General features: G+C 47.4%; 1 protein-coding gene across 2 annotated transcripts in view; it reads right to left on the reverse strand.

The window, feature by feature from the left end:
* Window positions 1–22,496, reverse strand: part of EEFSEC (eukaryotic elongation factor, selenocysteine-tRNA specific) — a 270,247-nt gene that overhangs the window by 133,332 nt on the left and 114,419 nt on the right. For both annotated transcript variants that reach the window (XM_012435371.3, XM_064362160.1), the window contains exons 3-4: window positions 15,158–15,254; window positions 12,427–12,591 (exon numbers count right to left, since the gene is read on the reverse strand). In XM_012435371.3, coding sequence (XP_012290794.2) covers window positions 12,427–12,591; window positions 15,158–15,254 — 262 coding nt within the window. The remainder of the gene's footprint in view (window positions 1–12,426; window positions 12,592–15,157; window positions 15,255–22,496) is intronic.

Raw genomic sequence — 22,496 nt, forward strand, 5'->3', positions numbered from 1 at the left:
TATTGGACACCGATGTAAAATCATTATGTCCTTTTCCTTCCCACAATAACTCTGCAAACCAGCCTCTGTTATTAACATTTCCTTGTTTTGAGGATGAGGAAGCAGAGGCTTAGAGAGGTTAAGCCACCCAGGCTGCACAGTACATGACAAACCAGGGGCAGGACGTAAGCTACGTTTGTCTAACTCCAGAGTCCAACCTCTGGCCCATGGTTTCCTCAAATTGACGATAAAGGGAATCCCCTTGGATGATCTGATTGTCACAAATGTTAATTCCTCAGTTCCTGCTGACTGGAATTCAGGGACCTGGGGTGGACCAAGAATGTTCAACAAGAATCCCAAGCAGCCTGCCCTAACCCACAGCTGAGTGTAAGAAACAATGAATTAGACCCTGCTAGACAGCCCTGACTTCCACTGTCAAGAGCAGAGGCTGCCAATAGGATTTATTCCCACCCTGCGAAAGGGGCAGGAAGCTGATCCTAGGATTGAGCCCAGGAGGGCGTGGAGGGCCAAGAAGGGGGCTGGGGAAAAGCTGGAGCAAAAGCACAGGGCCCTGGGACTTACAGGCTGGAAGGGCATAAGGGTGTGGAGGGGGGAGCACCAGTGCCCAAGAGCCTTGAGAACCTGTGTGTCCCTGGAGGGGCTCGCTTGCCTGATTCCAGGGTGCTTCACCAACACGTGGCATGGCCTACAGGACCTGATTCCAGCTGGAACTTCCTCTTCTAGACTCAGCCTTCCAAATACCCTCCCTACTGCCCTTTCAGAGATGACCACAACCACCTATCAACCACCCCACTTCTCAGAACTCTCTGCAAGGAGCTCCATGTTTACCTCAGTCATGCCAGGCACTCTCCCACCTCTGGGCTTTAGGATGTACTGCTTCTGGTCAGAATGACCAGGCAAAGTCCTCTGCCCTCTCTGAGACTCAGTTTCAGTCGCCTTGCCTGGGAAGCAGGGTTGGAGGCCCTCCCAGTACTCCCGTTGCACTCTGGAAGCCATGTTCACCTTTGTATGGGGAAGTCACATGTTCGCCTTTGTATGGGACTCCAGTCCCCAACATGACATGCATCGACAAAGTCTGGAATGGTTGTGGGCAGGGCTGGCTTCATGGGTGTGCAAGCTGAGGTCACACAGCCCCTGGCCACACTTTCATTTGAACCAAAGCTTGCTTCTAACCTAGAAAGGCAGTGGTCTTCAGACAGTCAAAGACCAGATACTCCTTTGTGGACCAGGCAGCACCCATACTTGCATTGGGCACAGCCTGGCACTGTCAATTGCCACTTACCCAGCATTATTTGGGTAAAGGCCACTCCCAGCTGGGACTGTCACCCTGGCTGGGCATCCACTTCCCAGCAGAGGAAACTGCTTTGGGCCCCAGTGTCTAAGTCCTACAAATCCTCAGGTCACTGCTAGACCCCTTGTGTCCTATTCCAAAGGGACTGCAGCCCACAGCTAAAGGGAGGAAATGACTAAACCCCCAGAGGCCTACAGGCATACAAGTTTCAGTAAGCCCAGCAAGCCCGCATCCATCTCACCCACTGCTTCTGCATCTGACAATTCCACCAGCCTGAGTCACAGTTTCCCCTTGAAGCTTAACTGACTACTGAAGGTAAACAAGATTGTGAAAGCAAATGGCCCTCAGGAAGGACCATTCCCACCTGAAGGCTGTTCTTACTTATTTAAGAAGGTGGCCTGGCCATACAGAGGGCTGTGACTTGCCACAGTCACAACACAGCTGGCTGTTCATATCTGGGACCCGAGACCCTGCGTTCCTGCAGGGCACAGTGGATGGGAACCAGCACTGGCATTCCATAAATGTTGTTTCTAATCAAGTCCCTATCTTGTCCTAGAAACAATAAAACTCATTTAATATCACCCAAAAGCATGTATAAGTTAGAGTGGTTTTCATACAACAACTTGCAGGGTGCTATGGCTGCCCTGGGCCACCCTAGGCAAGGGCCCACACCGACCTGGGCTCCCTCAACATGCACTTTCTATGGGGGATGTCCAGAGGCTGGCCACACTCCCCACCCGCCCCACATTTGCCACCTCCACATCTGCTCCCCCAGCAACCACTGGGTGCTGCCTGACGGCCAGGGCTCTACCTAGAGGGTGCAGGTGGGACACAGGGGCTGAGGCTTCCTGTGGTGATGGCGCCTATATGCGTGCGTTCTCTAGAACAGCTTGTTCCTTTCCTCCTCCTCCTCCCTGCAACTCAGAGGAAGTCAGTGTGGTCATCCCCACTGACAGACAAGGACGCTAAAGCCCAGTGCACTCAGAGAACTCGTTTGAGCACAGGGCCAGTAAGTGGCTACAAACCCAAGCCCAGTGGCTCTCAAACCCCTGCTGTCACTTCTCTGTAACACTGCCACTCAGCTGGAAAGGGCAGAGAATGCTTGAGTGGTGGCTGCACTCAGGCTTTGGGGTGAGCAGGGGAGAGGCGGGATCCTAAGACGTCCACCTGGCCTAAGAGCAGGAAGCTGCGAGCTGGAGCAGGGCTTGATTTGTGGTCTTGAGCACTAGAGCCGCATCAAAGGATTGGGAGGCTGCATGTCAACCCGGGCCCAAGTGGGACTCTAGATGCACTGGGCACCAGGTTCGAAACACACCAAGAACCACCAGACTGAGCTGGCATCTCTATAAAGGGGCCCTACCTCAGCAGTGGGACAGCACTGCTCCTGTCTGTCTCCTTCCTTAAGGAGACACCGCTTGGGTTACAGCTGCCATTTCTCCCCTGCTCCACCCCTACCTGGGCCACCCAGTGCCAACCTTGCAGTAGACTGTATAAAATGCTTAGGCCTATCAGGAGCACAGACAGACCCACTGTCACAGGCCCAGGCCCCTCTCAGCACAAGAAGCTGGCTGTGCCCTCTGCCTGGACAGCAGCCTGCAGGTCAGGACTCCAGCCAGCCTCTTAATGAGGCCCCCTGGAAGCCATGAAGAAGGATAAGGCAGCACAAAGCAACACCTCTAAAAGCTCCAGCAACCTTGAGTTGGAGGTGCCCTGGAGCTGCTTCACTTCATGTGACAGGGGCAGGACCTGAGGGCTCTGCAGCCGCCTCACACCCACCCAGAGGGCTCAGGCAGGGTGAGGAGCACGTGCCTTGGACTCTGGCTGCCACAGCTTGAATCTGGGGTCCTTCACTGATTAGCTTGAGGAAAACTTTTAACATCTTTGTGTTATCCCCTATAAAATGGAAAATTACACCTTCCTCAGAATGTCTCTGAAAGCCCAGAATGAATATATGTAAGGGTCTCAGAGCAGAACCGGTGCACACAAGAAAATGGCTAATCGACACTCCCTCAGCTGTTGTCCACTCTGGGGCTCACTTCCTACGCCATGCAATCCCTGGCTTCATTTCAAAATTCACTGCTCCTGCAATCCCTAGCTCCGCTTCAGAATTTGCCCTCAAATGCCAAACTAGAGAATACTTGACCCCAAATAAGCCAGATGTGGCAGCCTTCTTTATCCACCAGCATCTGAGCAATCAGACCCCTTGGGCCCAATGTGTGTAGTGGGTATCAGCACCATCTCTGCAGATTGACACTCAGCATAAACAACCATTCTTGGAAATAAAGGGAGACCCACACATGAAAGCACTAAAGGGAAACAGGTCTTCTGAAAGCACATGCTGGTAGCAGTTTGTCTAGCTGCAGCAGATTCTCAAGGGCCTGATGGAAAAGGGCATGCCACTCATTTGGGGTTTGGGGGTTAAGAACAAGCTTGAGGCTTCCACAGGAAAAAGGCCTGCAGAGGCAGCATCCTCCAACCTGCCAGAGCTTTAGGACGCCTGGCATTGATCTCTGACAACAGCATCTACAGAGAGAAGCCTTCCTGAGTTCCCTGCCTCTTGTGAGGTCAACCTTCATCCTCGCCTGTTGACTGTCCTTCCTCAGCCGTGCCTCCTTTGGGAGACAACAGGATATTACAACTTGGCTGCAGGTGTGATTCAAATCCTCAAGCCAGGAGAAAGGCAAGACCTCACAGACACTCCATGATCCTGGGGGCGGGCAGGACATGCAGAGCTCAAACCACCCCACCCTGAGTCTCTGCACTCCATGGGCCAAGTAAAAAGACCCCTTAAATAAAGAAAAGACAAGCTGCAGAGTTGTATGGGATGGTGATAAAGACAGTGAGGCCTATGTCAAGTCCTGCTGCAAGCACACTATGTAGGTCTTGTCAAATCCTCACGACAACTTCTGGGGGAAGCCAGGTGAAGTAACTGCCCTCGTGAGTGATGGGCAGGACTCAAACACAGTCCATCTGTATCCAGCACCTGAGCTGTGATGGTGGGGACACCTGGGAGTACCAAGCCAGTGGATACCTCTCATTTTTGCCTGCCCGACAGCTATTCTGCATTTCTGAGGAGTACCCCAACTTACTTAGTGAACCATCCCTCCCACCTTGTCCCTTCCAGCTCCAAGGGTGGACATGTAACCCAGCCGGCCCAATCAGAGCACTGTACTCGTCCTAGACACAGGGATGAGCTCCCGTCCAACCAGACCAGGGGCAGTATGCATCTTGGATTTGAAGGAGAATATGGGAAGCCAGAGCTGTGGGGATAAGAAGTGAAATGGAGATGTCATTTCACTTCTCTTACAAACGATACTTTGGCCCCAAAGCAACAGATAGCCCAGACTGGAACCGTGTGGAGACAGAGCCCTCACAAAACATGAAGTTCTGAGGCGGGGCAGATACACAGCAGCCCTCAGGTGCAGGCTGTGCTTCTGGGCAGCTCTCCTGTCTCCCAGCTTCTGTGCACCTCCAGGTTGAGAGTAAGGTGGCCATCCAGCCTGAGTCCAGGCATCACATCTTTCCTCCCTTCAATGTCCAGTGAAGGAGAAAAGCTGTCTTTTTCCTGTTGAGTTCCAAAAAGCAGAAAAGCCTTTCCCCAAACCCCTAAGAGATGTCCCTTCACATATCATTGGCCAGAGTCAGGTAACAAGCCGCTGCCATGGGAGGGGTGTTCCACTGCCAGGACAGATACTGGGATACTGTGATGTTCAGAAGTCAGCCACAAGGAGTATTGCATCTTGGATCTGAAGGAGAATATGGGAAGCCAGAGTTGTGGGGATTATGCCAGGGAAGGTGCCACCTGAGTGTGTGGCCCACATACAAGGCAGAGCCAGATCTGGAGCCAGCTAGCACTCCTGCTGACATCCAGAGGTCTCCGGCCCTGAGCTTATTTGTTTCCTATCCTGCTTAAGGCAAGTGAAGTTGGGGTTCTGTCCTTTGAAACCAGAATACTGCCTGATACACAGAGAGCAGTGGGAGATCTTATGAGGCTCTAAGACAAGAAACTGAGGCTGGAGAGGTGATAATGAAGAGCTATGCTCGGGCTTTCGTGCCGTGCACTTTAGATTTCATCCTGGAGACAATGAGGACCCACAGACAGACGAGCAGGACAGCAACAAGGCCTTTCCCAAGTCAGCAGGGCTGGGCTGGACTCACGAGGAAGACCCAGGAGGCAGGGGGAGGAGCAGCATGCCACAGCAGCGGCCCTGCAAGCCCCGGGGAGATTGAACCCGAGCAGTGGCCATGGAACTGCAGAGGAAGGGTCTGATCTGTGAGGCCCCCTCCTGAGATTGACGATAAAGAGTAGGCTGATCTGTTCAAAGAGCCTAGCATGGCTTCCTCTGGCTTTCCCAAAACCTTCCTGGTTTCCTTCTCTGCCTTCTTTCCTTCCCAGGGAGCTCCAACCCTGTGCATCTGGTGCACAGGCACACGTGGGCACACAAAGCAGAATCCATAAGCTTCTATTGGCAAAAGCCAGACAACCATGAAATATCTAATGCACAGAAACTGCCTTCCTTTATGTATCTTCTGGAACAGAAAATAGTTCAGGATGAAAGTCACTCAACATTCTCTAGATAAAAACACATGGCAGCAGAGGGAGGTCAGCCTTGAGAGCTGATGTCCACAGGTATTGAAAAGCCAGCTCTGCAGCCCCGGGCACCTGATTCACAGTCTCTGCTCCCAGAATGAGGTAGCACAGGGACACAGGGAGCATCTCCACTGCTGCTTATTGATAGAGCATCAGGACACAGCCTTGAAGACAGGAGCACAGTCCCAGCAGGGAGTGGCAGGCTGCCCAGTTCTGGGTTTCTACAACTGGGCCCAGGGTGGCAGTGACGCCAAACACAGCCCTCTCAGGTCACTCATTACCTATTTCCAATCAAAATCCAACTGAATAATGACTTATTTGTTTTATTGGCTTTTTCCTACTATTCCTTTCACCAAATATTTTTTGGGGCCAAGCCCAGGATGGATGCCAAGAATACAAAGATGGAGGAGACTCAGCCTCTGCTCCCAGGGAGACCGGGGTCCACAGCAAATGCAGGCACAAAGACAAATGCAGCATCAGGCAGCACACAGGACGGGGCACATCTGTACACAAAGGATGTGAGCCCTGAGCTGTGCTGGAAAGTTAGCACACTGCAGATACAGGACAGCTCCAAAGCGCTCCAAGGAGGCAAGCAATGCAGCATTCCTCTGGGAAGGGGAACGCGCAGCGTTGCTAGAGGTGGGGGAAGGGCAGATCTGGAAGATTCAAAGCTGCAGCCTTGTTTGGGCAAGAAAATGGATTCTTTCCAGATGTCATAATCTTATCTCACCCTTGTGATTAGCTTCAAAGAGCAGAGGCAAAGGTAAAAGTAAAAACACCTAGCAGTATTTAAGGTTTTCTTTTCCCTTTCTGGGGGTTTTCAATAAAGAAGAAAATAAATCTGAATATAGATTTGATTTGGGAGGAATATGCTATCAAATTCTGAACTCTTCTCTAAAAGCTTTATCAACTAAATAGGTAACCAAATACAGCTAATAATGTTTGTCATCATTATCAGAACATTGATTGGATTCACAGTGAACCATAGTGGGGTCTGCAAAGCATATTTGCATTTCAATAAATCACTTAGTAGCCCTGTACAGGACCTTACAACCAGGAAGGTGTCCTGCCACTTACTACTTCTGGAACCCACAACAAAAATTCCACATGAGGAAAATATCAAATGGCAACAAGGGGACATGACAAGAGTACCAGCTAAAGCTTGTGTGTCTCCTAGATGGCAGGAACCTTACATACATTATCCCTAGTCCACACCACACCATCACCCTGCCCCATCTTCCAGAGGTCCTGGACAGAGCCAAGCACACAGGGGTCATCCCAAGTTTGAGCTGAACCAGTGAAACGCTGAGAGGTTGAGTGACTTGCCTGTGGCCGCAGAGCTAGTACATGCCTGCCTTGAGTCCCTCTGCACTCCCACCCCTGCTCTCTCTTTCTCCATGGTCTGTGGCTTCAACAGTTTCTGATGTTACAACCCTGATAGTCAATCACCACCAGAAACATCACTAGCCTGAACCCCCAAGATCAAATCTTATCAGAGGGATTTCTCAGGCTGAAGATTGAGAGAGTCAAAACACCTGAGCAGAAAGCTGGTGACTCTCAGGCCTTTAAACTGTTCTAGGGGCTAAAAGGAATTTTTTTTTTCTCCTTCATTCCCTGTTCCCCAACATTTTCTTGCTCAGCTAATTGGCCCCAGCTGGGAACAGACCTGGGCAACAGAAATGGGGGCCAGGGTATGGCAGGCTCCGCAGGCCAGCCCAGGCCGGGAGGGGAATGTGACTGTTTATTTGGAATGGCTGTGTCCCGCCTCCAAGGGAGTTCAAGCGGTCAGATGTGTCCAAATCTATTAGTGAAATCTGACAGGGATGTCACTGTGTTTGGAAAAAGGGCTATGGCCCGCCATATCCCCATGCCCAATAGGCACTGACCACCAATCATGGCTGGTAGAGGGCAGGGGTGAGAGGAGGTCAGGAGTTCTGGACCTCAGGCTCTGCTGAAATGGACTCTCATACATGCCGCAGCCCAGGCAAGGCCTCAGCAGAGCACAGTAGCATGGTCACAGAGCTGCCATGGGGACTGCAGGCCCTGCCCTGAAGCAGAGGCACCACTATCAGCCCAGGCGTCTCCTCTGGGACTCCTGTGGCAGCAGGGCACAAGGCCAGGGCTGGGTCTTTGGAGCTGGATGAATGACCTCAAGTCCCAGCTCTACTGTCCAGTTGCTTAAGGTCCCTGGGTCTAGGTTCTTTCACTTGTGAGATGGGCATGCTAGGAAAGAAAGGAATGGGCAGCACTGGCCATCAGTATGCAACAGTTCTGCCATGTCACCCCCAGCAGCCCAAGATGGTGAGCAGGGGTATCAATTCCCTGCAAGGAAGCCAAAGCTCAGAGTTAAGGGACCGGCCAGGATCAGAAAGGACTTAAGGCTTTTTCTGATTTCTGTCCTTTCCATGCAAAATTCGTACATTTCCTAGGGCTGCCATAACAAATTACCACAAATTTGATATCTTAAAACAACAAAGTATTTCTTCTCTCACAGTTCTGGAGGCCAGAAGTCCAAATCAGCATGTCAGCAGGGCTGGTTCCCATGGAAGCACTGAGGCAGACTCATCTCCATGCCTCTCTCCTGGCTCCTGGGGGCTGCCAGCAACCATAGGTACTCCTTGGCTTAGAACAACACAGCTCTAATCTCTGCCTTGGTCTTTACATAGATTTCTCTCTGTGACTCTCCATGTCTTCTCCTTGTCTGTCTCTTATAAGGACACTGGTCATTGGACTTATGGCCCACCCTATTCCAGGATGATCTCTTCTTAAGAGCCTTACCTTGATTACATCTGCAAGACCCTTCTTCCAAAAAAGTCATATTCTGAGGTTCTGGGTAGACATATTTTTGGGGACTACAATGTAACCCACTGTAGTCTACCCTCTGGTACCCAAAATTTACATCCATCCCACATGCAAAATACATTCACCTCTTCCAACATCCCCCAAACTCTCAGCCCGTTAAATCATTAAGTCCAAAATCTCATCTAAATTATCATCAGCTCAAAAGTTCCTGATCTTATCATGTAAGTCACCTAATCAGGTAAGAGTGAGACTCTAGATACGGTTTATCCTGGGGCAAAATGCCTCTCCATCTGTCAATCTAGAAAATAAGTTACCTACTTCCAACATTCCAAAAGGGAGATGGTGGAAAAATTACAAGGGTCATTGATCCCAAGCAAGTTTAAAACACAGCAGGACAAATTCCATGAGGTTTCAGTATCAGACTGGCCTTCTGTGGCCACTCCATTAGCCTCTGCTTCTGTGTATAGCCCTGCCCTCAGAGTCATTCTTTCTTTTTTAGTTTTTGAAGGATAATATGTGTTTGTAGCTGAGTTGTTCTATCAGTGTGTTTCTTGCCTGTAGAATCCCAGAAGTCTGACAGCTTTTATTCATTTGTCAAGTCTGTCCCTTTCAGTCCAGTGTTCTTGCTGGTATAAGATTCTCAAAATCCTTGAGGGTCTCTTATATACATCAAGGGGTCCATGCCATTAGCCAAGAGGGCTCTCCGCATATCCTTTCTATAGAAGTCTGTCTCTATTCCTGGCTGCCGCTAAGTTGCTTGATTGGATCTGTGTGTCACACACCTACTCTCTTCAGCAGAAGGTTGTCCAGGCTCACCTTTGGCCTTCTCAGTGAAGGCCAATGCTTTCTCAGCAGTGAATTTCCTAACCTGAACATCCTTTGCAATCCAGATGGACCAAGAATCTCCCAAATCATCAAGCGCTTGTTCCTGTAAGCTAACAGTTTCTTCCTCAATTCATTCATTTCTCCTCATGTTTTACTATAAGCATCAATGGAGAAACAAGGTAGCATCTTCCATACTTTGCTTATCTCCTTAATCAAATGTCTGAGCACATTACTTACAAATTCTGCTCTTCCTGACTAGTAAATTAAATCATCAGGCAGACACCGAAAGTGTTAAAAAGTAGGTGGGGAAAAACAGGTGCACAAAAGCAAAAGGAGAATTAAATTTATATCTGCCAAGTAACTGCCATTTGCCCAAGTACTGAAGATCAGTAACTGGCATCCTAATAGGCAAGTTCTACCTTTATAAGGACAAAGAGGGTGGCCAAATAGCTCAGAACAGACCCGACTTGAACATCCCTGCCTCCTTACCACTGCTGACTAGCTCTGCCTCAGCCCTTCTCCATGCCCTTGGCCCTAACATTGCAGCCACTGACTCTTATCAAAACCCTTTTTCTCCCTCTAGAACCTTAGGTACCCCCAATTTAAAGTCTACCCCACTTCCCAGAGAGCCCTCTTCTGACACCTCTTTCATACTCTCAGCTCCTCTCCCAAGCTGCAAGCATGTCTTTTCCCAGAGTAGAAGGGATACCAGGTCAGGGTGGCCCCCAGAGGTCTGACTTAGAGGGCACAGAGACTGGAAAGAAATTTAGTACTGATTCATTTTCTGTTCTAGCAAAGAATCTGCAAACAGTCACAAAAGTAATCTTCATTTTGGTAAATATAAACTAAGTCTACTTTTATAATTTTGTGCTTTATTTTTTAAGATTTGCATTTTCAGTCCCTGGCTTAAACTAGATTTTATTCAAGTGGTCTTTTTCTGGGACCAATCGTCTTCAGAGGAGGCTATGACAGCAGGTAGAGGAGGGAACTGTGACTCACAGTGTCCAGCTCTGGCTAGGTTCCAGGGCTCCTTAGATATGGTGTGGCCCTGGCTTCTGACTCCCCCAACTTGATCCAAGGAGGCCTGGAACCTGGCCAGAGTTGAGTCCTATCTTTTTGTTTGGTCCTTTCTGGTCAGGAGACTCTTCCCTAATACTCCCAGCCCCTGCAGGAGGAAGTAACAGCCACACTGCTGTAAAATGAGCTGGGGGTTGAAACCTGAAGTTGCCTTTACTTGGGGGAATGCTGTTCATGCCTGCCCTCCATGAAATGCCCCTTCCCTATACCCAACCATGCTGCTCTAGACCAGGGAGGGCATATACAAGGCATGGGTGCCAGCAGGGCCCCTCTCTACTTCCCTTACTCAGGCTAGGTGCTGCTATTGTGGTCCTCTCACCCAGCGAGTGACATAGTTCATTGTGTCAATTTAGCTGGGCAACAGTGTTCCAATTTTATTCTGGGTGTTTCTATGAAGGTGTTTTCAGATGAGATTAACAGTTAAATTGGTGGATGCTGAGTAAAGCAGATGACCCCCATAATGTAGGTGGGCTTCATCCAATTGGTTGAAGGCCTTAAGAGCAAAAGGATTAACCTCCCCAGAGAAGAGGCGATTCTGCCAGCAAATGGCCTTCAAGCTGTAATTCTTCCCTAGGCCTCAATTCTGCCAGCCTACCCTGTAGATTTTGGACTTGCCAGGTTTTATAATAGTGTAAGCCAATTCCTTAAAATACATATCTATTTATCTATCTGCATCAAATATTGGGTGCATTAGTTGGTGTTCTCCAACAAAACAAAACCAATAGGATACAGATATCTAAATATTTACATCTATGTATCTTTACCTGTGTATCTACAGATACCTAGATATCGGTATCTCCCATTGGCTTTGTTTCTCTGGAGCACCCTAACCAATATACCTAGTGAGCCAGATAACCTTAAAATGCCTCAACACAGCTTCCAGGTAGCCATTCCCAATTAGCATGCAAATTGAAATCATGCACATTCAGGCCTCTCTAGCAGCTAGCTGAGTCCACAGGGCTGAGCCCCTCCACTTCCCTGCACTGCAGGCTCGTTAAGGATTAGAGAACTGCCCTGCATCCCAGCATTCCTGGCAAGGTCTCACTAGAGTTCTAACTAGCCTGTGTTCCCCACCTTTATTCTTGTTGAAGGGGAGGGCAGTCAGAGAGGCTGTAAGTTACTCTTGTCCCATAAAGAAAAACTATTAAAAATGCCTTCTGAATAAGGGGAATATCAAGGCACTAGACACATTTTAAATCAGAGCCAAGCCATTGTAGTAGAAGGAAGGGTGACGGGGAGGCATCTGCCACTCATCCTCCTCACAGGTCTTCAAAAGGATAGCGTGGCATTTGCCGATGGCCATCAGGAGTGCAAAACTGACCTGGATTTCTTCCAGATTCTACGACTCTGAGCACCACACGATTCACATCGTGCTTAATTTGAAATTATTGTGGTTAAGAAAAAGATACCCAGAAATAACTCCACACATACTTGCCACCCTGACATACAGCTTTAATGCAGAAAGGGAAGTTTGCCCTCCAGCAGCCGCCCTTGTTGACCATGTGATCTCAAGCCCACCTCACCTTCTGGAGCCTCAGTTTCTTTATCTACACAGACCACCTACTTGGGAACACCTTCTTGTGGCACATCATAGGCCTTCAATAAACAGGTGCTATGAGAATTAGGGAGAGCAGGAGTCCTAGAATCAGAGGTGAGAGACTTGGAGCCAGGTGGCGCCAGGCAGCCAGAGGGTGGGAGCACAGGAGGGGAGGTGGGGCGGAGCAGGTAGTGGGAGTAACAGGGCAGGCACAGCAGGCTCAGCAGCTGAACAGGCAAAGGGATGGCCCCCGCTCCTTGCTGCCAGGGAGAAGGCCAGAAGGGAGGACAAGGTAAGACTGACCTTGAGGGCAGGAATCTCCACACTATCACCGAGGCTGATGGAGCCTGAGAGGATGGTCCCTGTCATCACAGTGCCTTGGCCTTTGATGGAGAAACAGTGGTCCACAGACATGAGGAACGGTCCCGAGGGGTCTCTCGTCGGGATGGAAATCTGGGACGTCAGGAGCTAGAAAAGAGAAACTGGTGCCACGGTCTGTGGGGTGAAGAGCCAGACGGGGCAGGGCAGAGGAAGGCAGAGGGTGTGGCTGACCAGCAGTTCATCAAGGCCGCCAAGGTGGACTCAGCTCAGAGGCCCATGCCCTGGTAAGGCGGCCTGGAGATCAAAACCACCAACTCCCTGGCTGCATTCCAAGCTTCTGACATGCTCTCAGCAATTTCCGCTCAGTCTGAAAAAAAGGCACCTGGAGAAGCCTCTTCTGTCCTCTCCTGTGGGACAACTACAGTGATCTGTCCTGCCAGGCCCTCTATGCTGCAGCAGAGTAGCCACTAAAGGACACCCTGTCCTATTGCTCCCTGGCCTCATGCATTTCCCCAGCCTCCTGATGCATTCAGAATTTAAGACTCTTCATCATCTAGCCCCTAGGTAACTTTAAGGCCTCATCTTCCACCACTCCCCGACTTATGTCAAAAGTCAGCCGCTGGCAGGCCTAAAGTTTTACCAGCTGGCTAAGCCTCACCTGTCCTTGCCAGCAATACCTACTCTGGACAGGCTTCTCTGTATGGTCACATTTTCCCTGCCCCCATCACCATAGCTAACACTCTACTGTGATCTTCTCTCTATTGTCTCCCCCATAGGGTTGTGAGGGCTAGGTATCTCCAGTAGCTGGCACCGTGCCTAAGAGAATGACAAGTGAAAGAAGAAGAAACAAAGGGGATATAGGGAAAGGGAGGAGGAAAGGGTTGTTTCCAGGGGCAACTGCCTGTGTTTGGTATGGGCAGGCCAGCGGTGTGGGTCCCAGGACAAGAGGTGTGAAGAGTGATGCAGAGCCTTCCTTCCCTGCTAGGGCAACCCCCTGCCATTTCTCCAAGTCCCAGCAGAGGCAGAGCGTGGGTCTCCTGCCTGCCAAAGGCCAACACCGCCCCACACAGCCTGAGGCTCTCGCCTTCCTTCTCTGTAGACTCCACATGCCTCAGCCTCACCAGCTGATTTTCCTCATGCCACCTGTGTGCCAGGAGATGCTGTCAGGGCTCATCACCATAAACAAATGAAAACAAAGACCAGGATTCCTTGTGTTTGCTACTTTTTTATTTCGTAACGGAAGACTTGGCTGTCAAAAAAGTATTCAGTGGTGAATGTTCCAAAGTCTTAATCTTGTGATAACAATTCTTTTGGAAAAAGACTAGAGATTCAAAACAGGATTGGTCTGAGATTTATGTAGAGGCTTCTTAAGGGAATATACAAACATCTTTCATAGCAGCATTTTTGTGGATTTTGCTTTAACAAAAACAACTGTCCCAGGCTCCCAGACAAGTGCTCTCAGGAGCCTGATGAAAAAGTAACAAAAGCCTCACCCAGCAAACATTTGTTTTGCTAAGCTGACAAAGTCAGCACGTGTGACTCACAGAAATGGTGGCAATGCATGTACGTGGTTACACCTCTTCTTGGCTCTGCAGAGCCAGGTACAGGTGGACTGCAAAGCTGACCCCAACAATTGACCTAGGTTTGAATCCTAGCTCCACTATGTACTTGCTGTGAGACTTGGGTCAAGTTATTTAATCTCTTTGAACATCAGACTCTTCCTTGGTATATAGGGATAAATAATTTCAGACTCCTGAGTTTTTGTGAACGTCAATAATTCTGTATGCAAAGAACTTAGTACAGTGCCTGGCCTGTAGACAACAATATCACTGTAATAGTAAGCACTGACATGGCACTGTTCCAAGCACATTATACATACTAACTCATTTAACCCTCACAACAACTCCACGAAGTATGTGCTATTATTTTCCAAGTGAGGGAATTGAGGCAAGACAGAGTAGATCATTTGCCTGCAGTCAGAGAGAGTGGTGGTGGAGCCAGCACGGGAACCACAGTCCAGCCCCAGAGCCATGCACGTTGCCACTCCACCCCTCTGAGCTGTCCTGAGCACTCTGGAGGAACTCTGTGACTCTATTCTCACTGCCAACTTCCTTAGTGACAGCACCACCAGCACCCCTACACACACCCTTCCTGATGGATGACTTGGCTCCCTCCCTGACCACCAGCACAAGTTGGAAGAACAATCTGGGCCTCAGCCCCACAGCTTCCAAAGATAAGCCTCCCATCTTTGGTGGAGGCACCCAGGATGGAAGCTGTGCTGCCCCTGCTGCTGGGCCCACCTCCTTCACCCCTGCCTCGCTGGCCCCCAGCCCAGGTGGGGTACTGGAGGGGCTGATACAGTCTGAAGGACTGGAATGGATGCCACAGTGCCAGGGTTCCAGATGGGTGGGAGCTGCTTTGTCTCAGTGGAGGTATGACAAGAGAAAGGAAAAAACGAGGCATAGCAAGGTGTGACCAGCTCTACAGACTCTCTGGCTGGAGGGTGAGTCATGGGCTTCGGTGAACCTTAGAGGCCCTAGTTTGAGGGAGGTGGGGGAGTTGTGCTAAGGTGTGAGCAGGGAGATTAATGGTACCAACCAAGTCCTCTTGCTAGGGCTGCCTCTCTTTCTCTCCCAGGGGAGTGGGGGACACAAAGGGGCCTGCCTGAGCAGGGCTGGGGCTAAAGGACAACCTGATTTCAAGCTGACAATACCTCAATGAGTTCTGGAATGCCCTGTGGAGCTTCAGTTTCAGGGGCCTCTGGTCCCCCCGGCTTGGCTGCCACGGGTATAATCGGTGCACCTCGGAACCTGAAATGGAAAATAAGTCACATCACAGCACAGAGATCAGCAACATGGACACAAAGCATGTCCAAGCAGCACCTGGCACAGTACCAAGTGTGAAGAGCATCCTCTCCTCCCCTCATCAACTGAGCCTAGAAGATAGTACCACTGTTCTCGCATGTGGCAGATGATGCAATGGAGGCCCCAAAGGGAAATGCCCTGCATTGGACATCAGAATTTTAAAGCACTCTCTTGATACTAAGCGCCACTTTCAGATCCCTCCCTAAGGAGGCAGCAGTGATCCTGGCCCCTATGCTTCTGAATAAAATAATTCCTTGAAGAAGACCAATAAATACATCCCAGCCTTCTGAAGAGATGCAAGAAATAATGGTGACCAAAAAGTCCCTGCAGACGTACCTGGAAGCATATCTCTAAAATCCCAGTTTCTGATGTGGTGCCTAAACTCTGATTCTTGCCTAAGCTCTACTGAGAAAGCCCCTGCATCTTTAAGAAGACATACTTACTCTGCATGGACATTTATCTTTTCCATTTAAAAAAAAAAGGAACACTGTAAGGGGGAAAAAACAGAAGGAAAAAGAAAGTAAATAACCCCAAATCCCATCATTGTGGTGTATTTTCTTCCAACCATGGTTTTTCCATGCTTTGACATGGGATTCTTTTATTCATATTTTGGTTATAGTATGCATACAATTTCATATCCTGTTAGTTTATTTACCATTATATCACAAAGAACTTTCTGTTGAATGAGAGCAACAATAACAACTTACATGGCTGAGCCATGCCTATAATATGAGGTTTAAATGAAAGCATCTACAACACATGATGGAACTGCCGCCATCTTATAGATAAGAAAATGAGGCTTAGGGAATCTAATTGATTCACTCCAAGTTGTTGGCTATAAACCTTAGAGCCAAGTTTGAACCTACCCCATCTGAGTCTGAAGCTAGGGCTCTCAGCCTCTTTGTCACACTTCTCCCTGCCTGAACCTGTTCTTTCATTGTTGACACCTGCACAATGGCATGACCCAGAATTGTACATGCTTTCTCCCATTATTTATTTGTGATATTTCAAAATTTTCACTATTATAAATTATACTGTGATAAACATGTCAGTGGGCATGAATGATTTTTTTTTTTTTTTGCCTTGACTTTGGGATAAATTCATGGGGTGTAAATCTTTTTTGCCTTGGCTTTGGGACAAATTCATGGGATATTTCAGTGAATATACACTGAAAGATCAGCGAAATGATAGAGCAAGGACATCTGAAAAGCCCTCTTCCATGGAAGCAAAGAACACTAGCAAAAATGATCAGAATCAACTTATTCAGAACTCTGAAAACTAACCAAAGGCTTGAGCAATCTGTGGAGTGTTTATTCAAGAAGAGTCTCAACAAGACCAAGTGTGAGCTTTTGATGTTTTAACTTGCCTTCTTCCTATCTACCCCTCCCCAACTCTGCAGCAGTCTTGAAAACCAACACTTGCAATACTAGTGAAAACCAGGAGCCTGCCAGGCACTGAAAGGCACAGAATGGGTTTGAGTTCCTTCAAAGCCATTCTCCCAGAGAACCATCATTATTTTCCTGTCTGGTGGTTCCCTGGAAGGCCCTACTCACAATGCTATCTTTATTTGACCTGCCTTGGAGCTTGCTCAGTACAAATAGTCTTTTCCCTGGGGGAATTTGTTGAAAATAATCAGAGGTAACTGTTTAACATCACAGCTGCCTGATGGAAGCTGTGATGTTTAGTAGCCAAAAACTTCCCAAATTTTGTGAAAAATATTAATCTACACTTTCAAGAATCTCAATAAACTCTAAGTAGGATAAACTCAAAGACACCCAGACCTGGCACATTACAATCTAACTGTTGAAGGCTAAAGACAAAGAGAATCTTGAAGCTATCAAGAAAGAAGTGACTTAATCATGTACAAGGAATCCATAATAATATTAGCAGCTGGTTTCTCAGAAGAAATCATGGAGACCAGAAAGTATCAGGATAATATATTCAAAGAAGTGAAAGTTAAAAATAAAGAAAAAAGAAAAAAATCTGTCAACCAAGAATTTTATATGCCGTAAAAAATACGTTACAAAAATGAAGGGAAACATGGAATCACCACATGACCCAGCAATTCCACTCCTAGACATATATCCAAAAAAATAGAAAACAGATACTCAAATAAATATATATCCATGCATGTCCACTGTAACACTATTCACAATAGCCAAAAAGTAGAAACATCTCAAATGTCCATCAATAGATGAATGGATACACAAACTGTGGTGTGTATATATACACAACAGAATATTATTCAGACATAAAAAGACATGAAGCATCAATACATACTTCAGTGTGAATGAACCACAAAAACATTTTGCTAGGTGAAAGAAGTCAGACACAAAAGGTCACATATTGCGTAATTCCATTTATATAAAATACCAGAATGGGTAAGTCCATAAAGACGGAAAGCAGATTAGCAGTTCCCAGGCTGGTGGGGCACAGAGTAGGAGGAGCAAAAGGCTTAATGAATATGGTTTCCTGTTGGGGTAATGAAAATGTTCTGGATTACTGATGCTGGTTGTACAATTCTTTTCACATTGAAAGTGTGAATTTCATGGTATATGAATTATATCTCAATTACAAACAAAATAGATTGAAAGGTTTGCTACCTTTTCCACCACCACAATGAACATCTAAGATGCCTATTTCACTGTACATATAACAAAATAGTCTTTTAAAAATTATTTTTAATATATGCTTTATTTTAATTTCTATTTCCTTAATAAGTAAGCCATACAACGTTGAACCACATCCAACTGTTTGTTTACCCAGAGTATTTTCAGAAGACATTTCTGTAGTACTTCTAGTTCTCAAGTTTGTTTCCTTCAGGAAGAGCCACCCTTACCTTCCCCTGACACTGAGGCCTGCTCTAAGGGTTTCTCTGTATACAGTTTAGCATGCAACACAGTGGGAGTGACAGAAGGGGACAGGATCCTTTACCAAGCACCAACGGTACAAGCAATTGTGCTAGGAGCTTTCCATTCCCCATCTCCTCATCACAATCCTGTAAAATGGGTGTTCTTCTTCCTCCCCTTATTTCATAGAAGAGGGTCCTAAAAGCTTGGCCAGCTTTGGTAGCTTGTTCCAGGCCACAGGCTAATGAGTGGTGGGGCTGTGATTCAAAGCCAACTCTGAGTTTACTTTCTACTTGAGACTATCATGAGAACAATCCTCCATCAGCCTGGGTTAGAGGCAAGGGCATGTGTCTCTTCTCAAATCCATACGAGAATTTGGAAAGTAGCTGATCTTCAAGGATCAGGGAACAGCCCTCTCAAGGGTTTTGTTAATCTGATATAGACTTATATATATGTATTTTTAGTTCTCAAACCAGTGAAAGAATGATAGCTATAATTATAGTACCCAATATTATAACAATTTGCTATCACTTTCAAATTACAGACATAAGTGTATTGAATCTTTAACAACCCTCTGAGGCAGGAAGAACTGCTGTCATCATTCCCATATTCAGAGTCACACATTCATTCTCCAAATATTGGTGAAGCACCCACCATGCACACAGCACTTGGCCAGGCGCTTTCACGTGACTCCATTTAATTCTCACAGCAGTGATGTCAGGGATTATATCATTATTTTAGAGATGAGGAAACTGAGGCACAGAAAGGGCAAATGACTGCTAAAGGGTCACATGTGAAGCACATGGCAGAAGTAAGCAGGAATCCAGAGCTCAGCACTCTGGTCCTGAAAGCCCTGTTCCAGAGGCCTGTCTTTCCCACGGTGCTGGGATCCCCAGGACGACCTCTAACATCCCTTTCCCAGGGACACCAACCCGGAAGATGGCATCACTGGTCTTTCAAAACACAAGACCAGAGGATGGAGCCAGTGTCAGCCTGGGCACTGAGAGTGAATGACAAGACATCAACGTCTCTCTGTTCCCTCTCCTCATCCTCCTCTCTCAGGGTTACCTGTACATAGACCAATTGTCCCACATCCTGTTCACAAGCTTTGTCAAATTTGTGTGCCACCTGCGCTATTCTTTGCTCATTTATTTTCCTTAAAAGAATTCATGTTCTTACTTAAATATATTTACTTTAAAATGCAATTTCATGTCACTATGTAAATGGAAAACCACCACATGCCACAAATAAAAAGTAGAGTATAAGTCCTCCCACCACTAGCCACTTTAAGGACCCATGCAGCAATGCTCTGCACTCCCGCTGCATAACCTGTGCCTGGCTCCTGGGACGCTGAATGCCCATGCTGGGGCAACAACTTGATGCGCACAGGACATCCTCAAGAGGTGAGTATTTCCTGCACTTTTGCCTTCTGACCTTTATGCTGAATCTGGTTATGCTGTAAATGTGGTAATGCTCGTTGTAAGTTTCACTGTAACAACATAATTTAATTTAGTATCATGAAACAGCAGTGTGAAAATAGCTGTTTCTATGAAAACTAAATTGAATGCTCTGGAAAGGTGTGAGAAAGACAAATCTCTTTAAAATCTGGTGTTAAATTAGGTGTGGATAAGAAAACCCTAAAAGACTTGTGGGGAGGTTGTGTGAAATCAGAAAAATTCTGTACTCAGACTTTGCAAATCTTGCTTCACTGATTGTGGGCAGTGCACTGCATTCGGGAGTGGTTTACAGATGAAAGATGACTTGGAGCTCTAGTTAGTGGGCTCATCCTGGAAGAAAAGATGGGCTGGGCAGGACATATCCCAGCAAGTGACAGGTGGAACAAAGCCATGGAGACCCTCTGGAAAGCATCTGAGCAAAGAGAAGGAAATTGCTGCTCAAACTCTCACAGCAAAATTAAAATCAGTCACTAAGGCTTTCTCTGGGAAATCTTACTAGAGAGCACCTCCACAACACTGGGAAAACTGCACAAACCTAAATGTAACCAAGAGAAACAATCACATACAAAGAAAGTATGCCACACTTGGATAGAAAAAAAGTCAGAATGATCACAGTTGCTGCCCACAGTGATGAGACTGGAGCCCGCACACTACAACTTTTCCTCATTGCCAAATCAGCAAACTCTAGAGCTTTCAAAAACATAAATATTGGGCCAGGCATGGTAGCTCATGCCTGTTATATCAGCACTTTGGGAGGCAGAGGCAGGAGAATCACTCAGGGCCAGGAGTTCTATACCAGCCTGGGCAACATAAAGAGAACCTGTCTATAAAACAGGTGTTAAAAATTACCCAGGTGTGGTAGCACATGCCTGCAGTTCCAGCTTCTCAAGGGCTGAAGCAGAAAGATTGCTTGAGCCCAGGAGTTCAAGGTTATAGCGAGATTCAGACTAAACAACAAAGTGAGACTCTGTCTCAAAACTAAATACATACTAAGAAGAAAATAAAGAATATAGCTTACTTAACTGTACTCACACCAAATGAATTAAAGATAACATATAGATTGTGATTATATATGGAAAATTAAAATTATAAATGATATAAAAAACAAAAATTCTTCAAAAGCACAGCCTGAAGAAGAGGAGGCAGGCTCGAATTCAGAACACAAATCCACACTCAGCCAAGAAGCCTCAGGCTAGCTTGGCCCGGTTGCCAGTGTCTTGGTGCTGAGGAGGAAGGGGAGGCACAATGCTGCGAACGTCGTAATTCTTCTGTAATAGCTTTTATTGTTGATTTTATTAAATAAATATGCATGTATATGTTTTAAGTTAAAATATTATGCTTAACGTATGAATGTGTCATTTTTTTATGATTCTTTGCTTTAAGGGACTTTTTTGATTAACCAACCACAGTCCAATCTCAGGAGACAAGAAACCTTCTACTACTGTAGCTACAAAAATAAACACAAAGAAAACAAAATAGAGCTATTAAATTCTAGCTAGATACTATTACCTGCTGAAGGCACTGAGCCTGGTTAAAAAGTTAGAGAAACCTTTAAGACACAACAGTACCAATGTGAGACATTTTTCTGACTCAATAAAAGAGATTTAAAGATAACTAAAGAAGGATTAACTTTCTCCAATAACTCATTGCAATTTTGCCACATTCAAGCACAGTCCCAGATGCATCTTGTGGGACACATGGTGCACGTCCCTCACTCTGAGTAATACTGCCTTCATCTTCCTCAGACCCCCAGCCATCCCCTCACATTCTCCCACTGTGGCCCTAAACAGAAGCTGGGTGAATGATCCAGCCCAAGAAGAGGCATGTGACGGGAAGAGCCCAAGCTCACTGCCAGGTCTACAGGGCCTCTCAGGAACCCATGCTGACACCCTGGCCCTGGCCCTGGCCCCACTCTCCAGCCCCTCCATGCACTTCTCTGGACTCACATCCAGAGCCTCCTACAGCCCCAGACTTCTCTCTTCTTGGGACAAAAGCCCTCTTGCTTGACACCCCCACCCTGCCACTTTGAATCAACATCCAATTTCTCCTTCTTCTCATATTTCAAAACAAATCCCACTTCTGTTTACCCACCAGAGCTTATGGCTGATTTTCTTACAAGGTCACTTCTGTCTCCTTCCCCTTACATTTACTAAGCACCTCCTCTGCACCAGGCTCCATAAAACGTGCATGACAAACACACAAAAGGCTCCCAAGAGCAATGGGGGTGAGGGGCTGGGACATCAGCCCATGGTGCCAATTCCATGTGACACTAAAAGGAATAGGGGCCAGGGTTTGGGGAAGCACGGCAGAGAAAGAAATTCCTGAAGGTCAAGAGCAGCTCCCAGTGGTCAACTCAGCGCTCTTCCCTCGCCCTCGCTTTCCTCTGTGGCATCTGACAGGTGACTGTCCAGCAGTGGCATCCTTCCCTCCTCGCTCATAACCTCATACCTTTATTCCTGTGGCCCTTGAGTATCCTTCATCTCCCTGAGAGGCCCTTCTTCATCACTCAACCACCCACGGCAGGCCTCCCCAAAGACTGGCCATAGTGCCCAGCTCTTCCCCTACCTACTGATGATGGAGGCCATGGCCCCTTTGTGGGCCATTCCCAAACTGCATCTCCAGCCAAGTCCCCTTCCCAGCACTTCAGTTCTACCCTGCCATCTGCTACCAGGCGGCCTCCCTGCCCCTAATTCCTGGCCTCTGATGTGGGATGGCATTGCCCTGGCCTCTGAATTAGTCCTCTCTGACTGCATGGTCACTGATGTCTCTCATCAGTCACTGCATCTGATGGGTTCTCCTCTTAGGATTTGGCTCCAATCCATCCTGATTTTCATTCTTAATGGGTTCCACTCTGGGTCAGGCTCTTCTCACTCTAGGCCTCC

The sequence above is a fragment of the Aotus nancymaae genome, unplaced genomic scaffold (assembly GCF_030222135.1).
Source record: "Aotus nancymaae isolate 86718 unplaced genomic scaffold, 86718_ANA_hifiasm-v0.15.2.pri h1tg000046l, whole genome shotgun sequence".
NCBI classification, from domain to species: domain Eukaryota; kingdom Metazoa; phylum Chordata; class Mammalia; order Primates; family Aotidae; genus Aotus; species Aotus nancymaae.